The 11,753-nt window shown below is 44.7% G+C and overlaps 1 protein-coding gene across 1 annotated transcript; it reads left to right on the top strand.

The window, feature by feature from the left end:
• Positions 1 to 7,213: 7,213 nt before the first annotated feature.
• Positions 7,214 to 9,984, top strand: LOC125739303 (forkhead box protein G1-like). The gene has a single exon (XM_049009271.1). The coding sequence runs from the start codon at positions 7,501 to 7,503 to the stop codon at positions 8,569 to 8,571; it is 1,071 nt and encodes a 356-aa protein (XP_048865228.1). The 5' UTR covers positions 7,214 to 7,500; the 3' UTR covers positions 8,572 to 9,984.
• Positions 9,985 to 11,753: the final 1,769 nt, after the last annotated feature.

The following is an 11,753-nucleotide window of genomic DNA, read 5'->3' as shown; positions in this document are numbered from 1 at the left end:
TAACTATATATTTTTTCAATGGCCTTTGGGAAATCGAATGACATCCAGGCACAGAGTGACCTTATTACCCAGCAACGCAGAAAAAAAAACACTGTAGAGTAGAGTTAACACATGACAGCGCTGCACCTCCGGACACTTTGTACCACCGCTTGTGCCCCTGTAATGCCCACACTGGGTAGCATGCCCTGTGCCTTCATTTGAAGCCACACTATTGGTCTATTAACTGCCCAGCTGATGAATGACATCATCAGAGGTGCGGCGGTTCTGGATGGATGGATGGATGGATGGATGGGGGGGTGTCACACTCACCCGCCCGTTACTGTGCCCTCCTCGTGGCATTAGGCATCTGCACCAAATCCACCACTATGTTAGTAGCCGGAGGGTGTAAGGGGGCGTGTCTACCATCTGCCCATAGCTGCTGTGAGGGCACTTGCCCCATCCATCCATCCATCACCTTCCGCTTAATCCGGGGTCGAGTCGCGGGGGCAGCAGTCTCAGCAGGGAGGCCCAGACTTCCCTCTCCCCGGCAACTTCATCCAACTCCTCTGGGGGGAATCCCGAGGTGTTCCCAGGCCAGCCAAGAGACATAGTCTCTCCAGTGTGTCCTGGGTCTTCCCCAGGGTCTCCTCCCAGTGGGACATGCCCGGAACACCTCCCAAGGGAGGTGTCCAGGAGGCATCCGAATCAGATGCCCGAGCCACCTCATCTGGCTCCTCTCGATGCGGAGGAGCAGCGGCTCTACTCTGAGTCCCTCCCGAATGACCGAGCTCCTCACCCTATCTCTAAGGGAGAGCCCAGCCACCCTGCGGAGGAAACTCATTTCGGCCACTTGCACCCACGATCTCGTTCTTTTGGTCACTACCCAAAGCTCATGACCATAGGTGAGGGTAGGAACGTAGATCGACTGGTAAATCGAGAGCTTCGCCTTTTGGCTCAGCTCTCTCTTCACCATGACAGACCGATGCAGCGTCCGCATGACTGCTGACGCCGCACCGATCCGCCTGTCGACCTCCCGCTCCATTGTTCCTCCACTCGTGAACAAGACCTCGAGGTACTTAAACTCCTCCACTTAGGGGAGGACCCCATCCCCAACCCGGAGAGAGCTTTCTACCCTTTTCCGGCTGAGAACCATGGTCTCGGATTTGGAGGTGCTGATTCTCATCCCAGCCGCTTCACACTCGGCTGCGAACTGCTCCAGTGAGAGCTGAAGGTCACGGCTCGATGAGGCCAACAGAACCACATCATCCGCAAAAAGCGGAGACCTAATCCTGAGGTCACCGAACCGGACGCCCTCAATGCCCTGGCTGCGCCTAGAAATTCTGTCCATAAAAGCTATGAACAGATTCGGTGACAAAGGGCAGCCCTGGCGGAGTCCAACCCTCACCCTCCCAATCACGCCCCGCCATTACATAACCGACCACGCCCCTTCTCACCCAGCACCCTCCGATTGGCTTCCATCCTGTGTGTGGAATCTTTTTAAACTGCGGGATTTGTCCAGCAGAGTCGCGTCGGACGGCAGATGCCAAGTACCCTGCAGTGCACGGACAATCCGGCAAAATAACAGCCGATCTGCGCTTAAGCCTCTAACGCCAAACTAGGAGCGGGCGCTAATCCCCTGGAGGGACATCCGCACCGGCACGGAGATCAGGGCGGCCACGTCACGTGACCCTCACGGGCACGTCCTGATGGATTCACTCAGACAGCGGCGAATCACGCAGAACCTGGGCATGCTGAAACATTGTCCCTTGCGTTCAGTATTACTCACTATCTTCTTCCCCCTTCCCTAAACGGTCCAATTACATTCCCACCACTCCGAATGTTCCTTTCATGATGTATTTTGGATGGGAGGCTCCATTAGACATCACATGATCGGCACCATACTGCTGCTGCGTGGTTTTTTTTTTTTTTGGGGGGGGGGCATACCCGATTTCAGGCAGTCCCTTGTGTTGCCATGGTTACCGATCACCTGCCATGTCCCTACACATGCTTTACTAATGAATCTCACGTGACGCTGATTTGACTGACCACCTTTTGGGGTTTAAATAGGGTCAACTAGGGATTCTGAGGCACAGTGGCCTGGAGGGCAGGGTGACTGCCTGGTGCCGTGATGGAACACGCCAAATCGACTTCTCCTGATGCTGGCTTTGCACGGCCAGTGTAATGCTCTGCTGTTTGCCGCTGTTTGCACGCCCAGCCATTAAACTAAAATATGACACTGCAAGCTGGTGGCTCGCAGCATTTCAATTAAACCAGCTTTCTGTCGAGACACGCACGCACGAAACCTACAATGCATCTTATTATTAAAGGGTTTAATGGTCTCGCCTGATTTACACAATAGCGGCGTAGGCGTGCACGCATCTGACCCTCCTTCGTGGGGGTCGTCACAAACCCCTCTTGCATTTACGCCGTGCCAGGTGTGGTTGGCGGCAGAGCACCTGGGAATACGGTGTGCCAAGGACCTAAACGCCGAGCCCGGGATGGCGTGGGCGTCCACAGACACGGAGACGTCACTGCCATGACAGCTGTGCACCCAGACGTGAAGCCACTGTGATCGCAGCGATAAAAATATTTACTCTATAATGACACCCCCCCCGGCACTGCCCCCCCCCACCCTCCCTGCTTCTGCCAACCCCCAACTCACAATCCGCTGAGCCCATGCAGCTGTGGCCTCTCTGTAGCCCCAATCCTACTAGACAACAAGCACATATATATTTTACAGGCTTGCTAAATTTAGAGGAGCTGGCAAGTGGTGATATAATTGGCTTTCGCCCCCATTCACGCATGGATGACTTCTCTGTCCGACATGCCGCCTTCCTAAGGCCCACGGTTTTTAGGTCGCCATGCTCCTGCAGCCCCTGTGAAAAATGTCAAGCTGCTGCTCTGAACTCGGGTGATTCCCTCCCGGGGGATCGCCAGGGGCGGGGCTGGGCTGGGCGGAACCCAAGCGGCCGGCAGCTCTGACCGACCAATGGGATGGCAGGTGTGTCGTGAGACGTCTCAGATGACGTTGATAATGCTGCATGCAGGAATCCATTCTGAGCTTCCCCGGTAAGCATTTCTGAAGTATCAGACCATTAACTCCTTACTTTCTGGCTTTGCAAGGCTGCATTTATGCAGCTGACCCTGCGGGGGGCGCTGTCCAAGGGAACATTGTGTTGTCAGAGGAAGTCTGCAGCACTGGGGGCGGTTTGTGCTCACTGGCTGAAAGAAATTTCCTGCACAGAAGCCCTGACTGCCACCTTTTTTTAGTTCGTGTTTTTCATGGAACTGTAAACATTGCATTATTTATTTATTCTGTATTATTGATATCCAAATAGACCTTTCAGGTTCCCCGTCTGCTGTCACTGGCTGGGCTTCCACTAACCCTACAGTGCCTGCAGTGCCTACAGTGCCTACAGTGCCTGCAGTGCCTACAGTGCACAGAGGAAGTCTGCGAATCAGCAAAGACATTTCTGGAGATGATCACATCCCAAAATAAGATGAATAAAGTAAAGAATGATGCAGATGAAAGGATTACTGCCCGGACAGCAGAAGGGACAGATACTTTTGGCCCTGGTGCGGGTCAAGGTGGAGGCTTCAGTGCAGAACCAGAAGCTGCCGTGTTTTCAGAATCGAGCACAAGCTCGGGCTCTACACAAAAGGATCTAACAATAAGCCACACCCCCCAACCCTTCCTGTACGGGGTCCAGCCGCTCGGCAGATGTGTGACCTGCAGTGATGAATGAGCATGATGCACACAGCCTATACGGCCAGTACACTGAGGTTGTTGTTTTAGTTCTGAACCTTTGATAACCACTGTCAAGAAAGATATCCGTGTGTTTATCGGTTGGAAGCCATCTGCCCCGCATGAGTGGTCCGCTGATGCAGGCTTCCGCATGAGTGACTCACCCCGGATGGCACAGATAAACGGGGGCATCTCGCCCCCCCATCTCTATCGGCGTTGCATCTATCTGCTGCACAACCAAAGATGCAAGAGCTAAACCCCAGCAGCCTGTGAGGGGTGTGCCATCCCATTTCAAGGGGGGGGGGCATGGTTGGCAAGTTTAGACGTTAAACAATGCGTCCCAGAGAATAACAGTTTTCAATAAATTAGCAGATTACTCAGGTTACTGTACGCTAAGCCAGTCTTGCCTAAAACCAGTTTCTATTGAATTATATTGATTATTTACATGTGAATTATCTATGAATGTATAATAATAATGATAATAATACATTATTTCAGATCCTAACTATCGGTATTGTTTAAAAAAAGCCCGTCTGTGGATGTGGACTCAAACATCGTACTGAGGATCTCTAGCTGACGAGAGACTCGCATTTACAGTACGGTCGCTAGTTCGTCATAGTAAGTCTCAGCACATTAATAGCTGGCTTCTATTAACTGACACGGCATAACGTTACAAAGATGCTTCTTCCCCCAGAAACGTTACTGCCACATCCGCGACGAGAAGTCTCGTCAGCCGATAGACTTGTCCGACTGTATTCTGCCCCCAGAGGCGGAATGTGTTATAACACTCCACCCTATTTATCATGGCGCTGTTATGAAATAATAGTGTAAAAGAAATATCACTGGGGTTCACTATGTGGCTCAATTATCATTTCAGGTATCTTATTTACTGAATCCTGCTGTACTGGCTAAATAATTATTACTAGTAATAATGCTGCTCCCTATGCAATCAGGGTCGCTAATTAATGGGAAGTACTATTAAGTTACACCATTTGTCACATGCCAAGCTAATTTATTTCGCCTTGAGCATTTCATTTCATTACCCTGACCCTCATTTGTGATCAGACGCTGAATCATTTTGTGTTAACATGAGGCCTTGCCGTATGATTCATAGACACGAAGAAGTATGTTGTCACAAACACCTCAAATCACGGCTTAATACTGGTTTGATTGAAGGAGAACAGTATAGTGGCTGAGACAAAGTAATACACACCGGATGCTGAGTATATAGTTATTTTGAGTTGCAGTCGCCAGTACTTTAAGTCACCACTAGGGGCCGACACTCCAATCACATTGAAGTAGCTAATCCAGCTGGGCTCTCAGCAGAACTGCGCTAACCCCGAAGAAATCCCAGAAAGAGAACTCCTCTTTAATACTAAACATGACGCCTATAGTCCTACCCAGACAGCTTTGGTGCTTGTTGTTTGGAAGCTGGCTTTTCAACCTGGGTTGTCCCATCAGTCTTTGAATTCACGTGATGGGGCGCTTTTGTGGAAGGTGCTCCAGCCTTCGTTTACCAACAGACACGCGTGGGTAGAGTCTGTCTAGGAGCAGGGCCATGCAACCAGAGCAAAAGGAAACTGGAGTCTTTTAACGAAAACAATATTAAAGCCGAACTCACGATTCTCGGAGAGTGCCGATATACAGCAGGCTATGCCTTTGGAAAACGATCATGGCAATGCGTGACCTGCTGTAGACATGTATACGTCATCCAAGCACCATCTCCTCTGGTGATACTACACGCTAAAATCAGGGATTGGCACAGGGGGGCGTCCCGGGCAGCAGATATTCCATACAGGTACACGTAATCACATAGACTTTGTTTAGTGTCTCGTGGGCATGCACGCTGTATTTAAGTTTCGTTATGCTAATATGGTGTCTAGGGGATGATTTGGTAAAATCACCCTCGATTAAATCCAATACTAATACAGCATTTCATATATTAAATATAATGTTTTAATAATTTAAAATTCGTATTGCCTTCATTTATTTGCATGGATAATTTTTAGGAAATTTCTGTGGAAGATACCAGAACATTCGAAACATGTCATTAGAAACGAGTCATTATCTAAGGGATATGTACACGTCGCCGAAATGAGCAAGAATCCGTTATTGTTACATTTTATTTGACTATAATTGTCTAGTATAGTTATCTAGTATAGAACTGTATATCACTGCAATCCCATTTAATAATTGTTGATAGCAGAGTATTTCTAGGTTTAGAATATCGGTAAATTAGAAGTCTTTCAATTATTAAAAAAAAATATTCGTTCATAGTGGAAAAAAACAAAAAAGGGAAACCGTTTTTTTTCTAAGTTAAAGACTCAATCATAAGGCGCTGATTCAAATGTATACTTTTTAGTAAAAATAAAAATCGATTCCGATAACTTAAGGTGTATAATCAAGATATCACTGATAATATTCACATACAGTTCGTATGTAGCGATAAATATTATCGAATGAATGAATATAAATATGTAAATTTGGATTTTTAAAAAGTCAGCAATAATGAAAACCAAATGAATGACATATTAGCTGGCACAGTTATGCCTCCTAGCTCCAGCATTACTGGTTCAAATTCAAACCTTCCTTCAGATCTTTTTCTTCTGTACCGGTGACTAAAAATTCCTGAGTAAGTTATTTGATCGTGACAGTCTTGCTATAGACTGGCGTCCAGCTCAGGATGTTAATTTGCAAACATTACGACATATTTATCCTTGGCGGGATTGGCTCCGAAATGCCGAACCTATTTAACGGATCGATTATTTAAGTAAATTTATTTTGGATTACCTTTCTTTGACATTTGAGTGCTGCGTTAATTACCTAAAATTCACTCATGCGTATTTAGATACAGAAACACATTACATTACATTGGTTTTCGAAGATTATACAGGCTATATAAAGTCCAAATTAAACATACATTTTTATAGTGGACGCACAACTGAAAATGTCAGCAAATAACGCTCCAGTTTTGTGGCTTTGTTTTAAAATATTAAGACATGCATGCATTTTCGTTGGGAAAACGCCTTTTTCCTTAAATGATCGAGTTGGCGTCTAATAAAACTACAGCAGAATCGTCTGAATTTCATTATACAGGTGTATTTGCAGCACGAGTCACAAATATATTGGCGTATATATGGTGCGCATTTAGAATATAGGCCTGTTATTCACATTTGCATCAAATGAGGAAAAGTGAAGTATAACGCGATGAAAATGTAAACATTGGATATTTGAACTTTGGGCAAAGCTATGTGCTAAGTAAGCTGAATAAGCTAAGTAAGAAGACTGCAATCTACCTATCAGCTGGAAAAGTATTTGTGTATTACAGCGCTGGTTTGCGCATTCACCCAAGCATTCAGTGCTGTCAATAACAGCTCTCTCTCTCTTTCAGTCTCTCTTCTTTTTCACAGACACACACATACACACACACACACACACAGACACAAAGCACGCGCGCGCTTCCATTTCGATGCATTTCATTTTCCGGGAACATGAACCATCTGCGCTACTGCGGTAATAGAAGATAGAGAAAATAAAGGACGAGCCTTCTCAATGAGGCAGGACAGCTGGAAACATCCTAAAATTACCTCAAGTTGCTAGCTCCTCCCCTTCGGTGATGTCGCGGTAAGACAGGACCTCCTTAATTACTAATTTCCCCATCCCACTCCAAGCGCTCCTCTGTCCTAGAAGTTCCCTCATGCATGCAATGTCCTGATCCGATCGCGTCTGACCTTTTATTTTTTAAACACAAAACCCAAGACTTGTGAGTGCCCAGCATGGGAGATAAGAAAGAGCCGACAATGGTGCACAAATCCACTTCGTTTAGTATCAAGAGCCTGCTGCTCCCATCTAAATGTGACAAACCCGGCTTAGGGGTTCCAGAAAAAAATATCCCCCCTTCAGGGTCCGATTCGGAAAAGTCTCTGGATCTCACTGAAATGGAATCTGCTCCGTTCAACCAGGAAAACAGCCAGAAAGACAAAGACGAGGGCAGCGACCAAGCTACAGAACCGAACAAAAATGGGAAATATGACAAGCCACCGTTCAGCTACAACGCTCTAATAATGATGGCGATTAGGCAGAGTCCCGAGAAGAGACTTACGCTGAACGGCATTTACGAGTTTATCATGAAAAATTTCCCTTATTACAGAGAGCACAAGCAAGGCTGGCAAAACTCAATTCGTCACAATCTGAGCCTCAATAAATGTTTTGTGAAGGTGCCAAGGCATTACGATGATCCTGGAAAGGGGAACTATTGGATGTTGGACCCCTCCAGCGATGATGTCTTTATCGGTGGGACTACAGGGAAACTTCGCAGAAGGTCGGCCACTTCCAGGGGGAAACTAGCAATGAAGAGGGGACTTCGTTTCGCTCCGCTGGGGCTGGGATTGAACGACAGAGCGAGTAACCCCTTGTATTGGCAAATTTCGCCGTTTTTGTCTCTGCATCACCCTCATTATAATGGATCTTCGCCTGGATTTCTGAATCAAGGGCACGCGTACGGCTCTCTGCTTTCCGGAGTTGAGCAATTAGGAAACGGAGACCTTGCCCGCCCGATTCTGGGAGGATCTACCGGAGGGATCAGTTTGACAAATAGTTACGGCGTGAGCACGTCTCCCGTTGGTTTACTGTCGGGACAGCCTGGGTATTTCGTGTCCGGCAGCCAACACGCTCAGCCGCTGCAGCCGGCCGGGACTGGGTTCGCGGTGTCGTCCAGCTCGCCTCAGAGCCTAATCTCAGAAACACTGAGAACCACGTTGCCGTCTTTCACACCCGGAGCGTCGAGCGGATTTTCGGGACTTATGTCCCATCAAAAGAGAGTGGCGTCCAATTCTTTCTTAAACTGATCGGATCAATGCAAAGGGATTGGGGATGCACTTTTAAAACCACTGCAAACCTGGCGTTTACCCCCCCTCCCTTAAATTGCAAAAAGGTAGAATTTACGTAATAGTGCGTCCAGTTTGCAAGTAAACGACCCCGATACTAAGTTGCTATGGCCGTATTCATCTGTTCTAATCTGCGCTGCCGTTCATTCTTTCATCTGAAAGGACGAACTTTAGTAGGTTATAGACTGCAACTAGCCTTTCCAAAGGTAAAAACGTGCGCTATTGTTATTTATCACCTGTAGAAAGAATGTCTGTTGTTCGTGTGTCGGTTAATTTATGTTTTATATTTATTATAAAATGTATTTAAATTTTATTGTTATTGTATATATCAACCAAGATCAACATACGGATACTTAAATTATTTATGTAAATATTCACTGTTGATTTTGTGGTTTTGAAATCGTTTCCTACAGTAAAAAGCGCCTTAAAAATTTACAAATCAGGGTTGTTCATATGCACGGGGGAAAAAAGCCTAGCATACGCGTAGTTTGTATCTGCTCAGGTTCTCGATATACACTTCAGCCATGTAATGTACTGCTGTCCAATGTATATAACATACAGTACCTAACAAGATTTATAGACATGTACAGTCTTCGTTTCTTTTTAGTCTGGGGCAAATATTTTTCTCTTTCTTTCTGCAAAACCGGGGTTATGTGGGCTATCATTCCGCACTGATGCGCGTATCGTAAGACACAGGCAAGTACACAGGCTTAACCCAAGGAAACCGAATACATTATTTACCTTGTTGATTTTCGGCTCATTAAAGAAACGTTTGATGTTTCGTTCATTCCGCTGTGTCGCTATACAAATACCGTTATCTGGCGTTTTCGAAAGACGGATTATTGATAATTCTGCTTTTACAAATGGGCCTCCTAGGCCCGTGTTACAGTACGACGCGCGCTTACTTATTCCGCGTGTTGTCAGTGCGGGTGGTTACGGCTGATGAAAAGCGAGCTCGGCTGTTAAAATGAATATCGTGTTTCTTCTGTTCCCTTTCCCTTTCTAAGGAAATATACGGTCTTTTTTTATTGTTATGGGGAAATAAATGCAGTAACGCGGTCCACAAAATTTGAATCTAAGATGTGGTCATGTTTGCCAACATATTTTGCCATTCCCTGCAGACAATAATATAGACTTTTACTTCGAAAATGTAATAAATGAATTAGGTGTTTACTGCATATTTGTTTATTCCGGAATTATTTCGGATGTTTTATTTGTATATGTTACTTAACGGTTTTGCACTTTTAGTTGTTTTTTAGGTTCATTCATGTACGTAATTCGTATTTGCCTGTTTTTGTTGGTGTGTGTATAAACCCATTCTACTTCGTTAAAGTCAAAGGTAATGAAATATTAAAATATTTGTTATCAAGAGAACCCTGTCCTACTTTTTCACATATAAAGCACGTATACACTGAAGGGTACAGCATAAAGAGAAAGTTACCACTCTGGGTTTTTAGGTGTTCACAGGTTGCGCGTGAGCACCGAGACGGATTTCGGGTTAACATGATAGAAATCAGAAACTAGGCCGATGGATAAAAGAAGCACACAGAGCAGTAATATTTTTCTTTGCTTTCGTAATAGAACCGTAATATTTTACAGTTATGAGCGAATTAAACGACTGGGGAGGAGGACGGTTTTAAGGCCTAACGTCAGGGTGCTCTGTAGGGTCCAAAATTAGGGCCGGGCAACAAGCTACGTTTAATAAATCAAAACGAATATACCCACTTCTGTCATTTCAATCATTCAGGATCAGCATCGAAATTTAGCATAAGAATACCGTGAAATAATCATCCAGCTGAAAAACGTACTCGTTAACACCGCAATGTCCTTTGCCCTTAAAGACGCGCTAATGTTTCAGTTGCATAACAGTTACGTACGAACGTAAACCGCTGTTATTGCTGGTATTACTTTTAATGTTAATAACAGCACTCCTTGCAGAATTTGTGCTTAGTAAATAAGCCCTACTAGGCCTGTTTACTTAGGCTAGGCCTGTTTACTTAGGCCGAATAATTACTTATTGATGTTCTCCATCGAAAGTTACTTAAAATAGGTTTTCTTTATCATTCATTATCGTACCAATTCTCACTATTGTTGTTATTATTGTTATGAAGTAGGAAACTGGGAGCATTTGTTTGCCGAATTGCCATATCGACCTACATAAGGCCTACAGACATTCCGTATTAGGCCTAAATATAACGGCCTAATTATTGAGAATTATGAGTGCGATTTTCTCCAATTCATCGTAGATCTACCGAATCCATGTGTATAACATTGATATTTGCAACAGATATAAAAAGACTGCATATTTTATTGTTCGGATTAATGCAAAAAATCATCTATCTACTACGAGAAAGTAGCTGTGGACATTTATCTTTAGATTAGAAATATATTGCTTAAAAAGTCTGGCGCTGACAGAATGTTAACGGATTGGTGTAGAAAATTATTAAATTATAAACAGAGCATCACTTAATATATTATCTGTATATTAGGATAAGTAGGCCTAGTTTCAAATTAAATTTCAGTTTATTCGTTTAAATATTATTAAACAAGCGCACATTTATAACTGTAGATTTGCTATTTATTTTGGATTATTTTACATAATAAACTCGATACGTCGTGCTACCCAGTCCAACATATGGATGTTTTAAACCCTAAGTTTGGGACACTGCAGAACGACGTTATTTCAGCGGTTTTATAAATAAAAATTATATGCTATAGCACACCTCACCATCAGTCGCAGAGACCACGTAGGATATTTAATGTACGGAGAAAGCAGAACGCTATGTTACCTAATCTTGAAAACTGCTCACTCAACATTTTTTTCAGAAGGTGAAAATTTAAATGCTCAGTGCAAGGTCTTCAGTATTACTGAATGACCGCTGGTTTCCTGGTATCGATCATTTTCTAGGGTTATTTGTTCAGTGTCAGTATCAATGTCGACGCCAATTCTCGGCTTGTGAAAACAAACCCTTTACAGTGTCGGGTAAGATGCAAGAAAATACGAAAACCATAAAACTGTATGATACTGACAGGCTTAACAGCCCGGATGTGACGCTGCCTTGGAATTCGTGCTGCAGTGTCACAAGTCCTTTAGGCCTAAATATTCCAGGGACACATTTCAAATTAATATCACGCTCAACGGC

Source organism: Brienomyrus brachyistius, chromosome 3 (assembly GCF_023856365.1).
Source record: "Brienomyrus brachyistius isolate T26 chromosome 3, BBRACH_0.4, whole genome shotgun sequence".
Classification (NCBI taxonomy): Eukaryota; Metazoa; Chordata; class Actinopteri; order Osteoglossiformes; family Mormyridae; genus Brienomyrus; species Brienomyrus brachyistius.
This window is presented reverse-complemented; position numbering and strand designations above follow the sequence as displayed.

Excerpts from the sequence above, each read along its gene's own strand:
- LOC125739303 (XM_049009271.1), top strand. The coding sequence starts at position 7,501 with ATGGGAGATAAGAAAGAGCCGACAATGGTGCACAAATCCACTTCGTTT.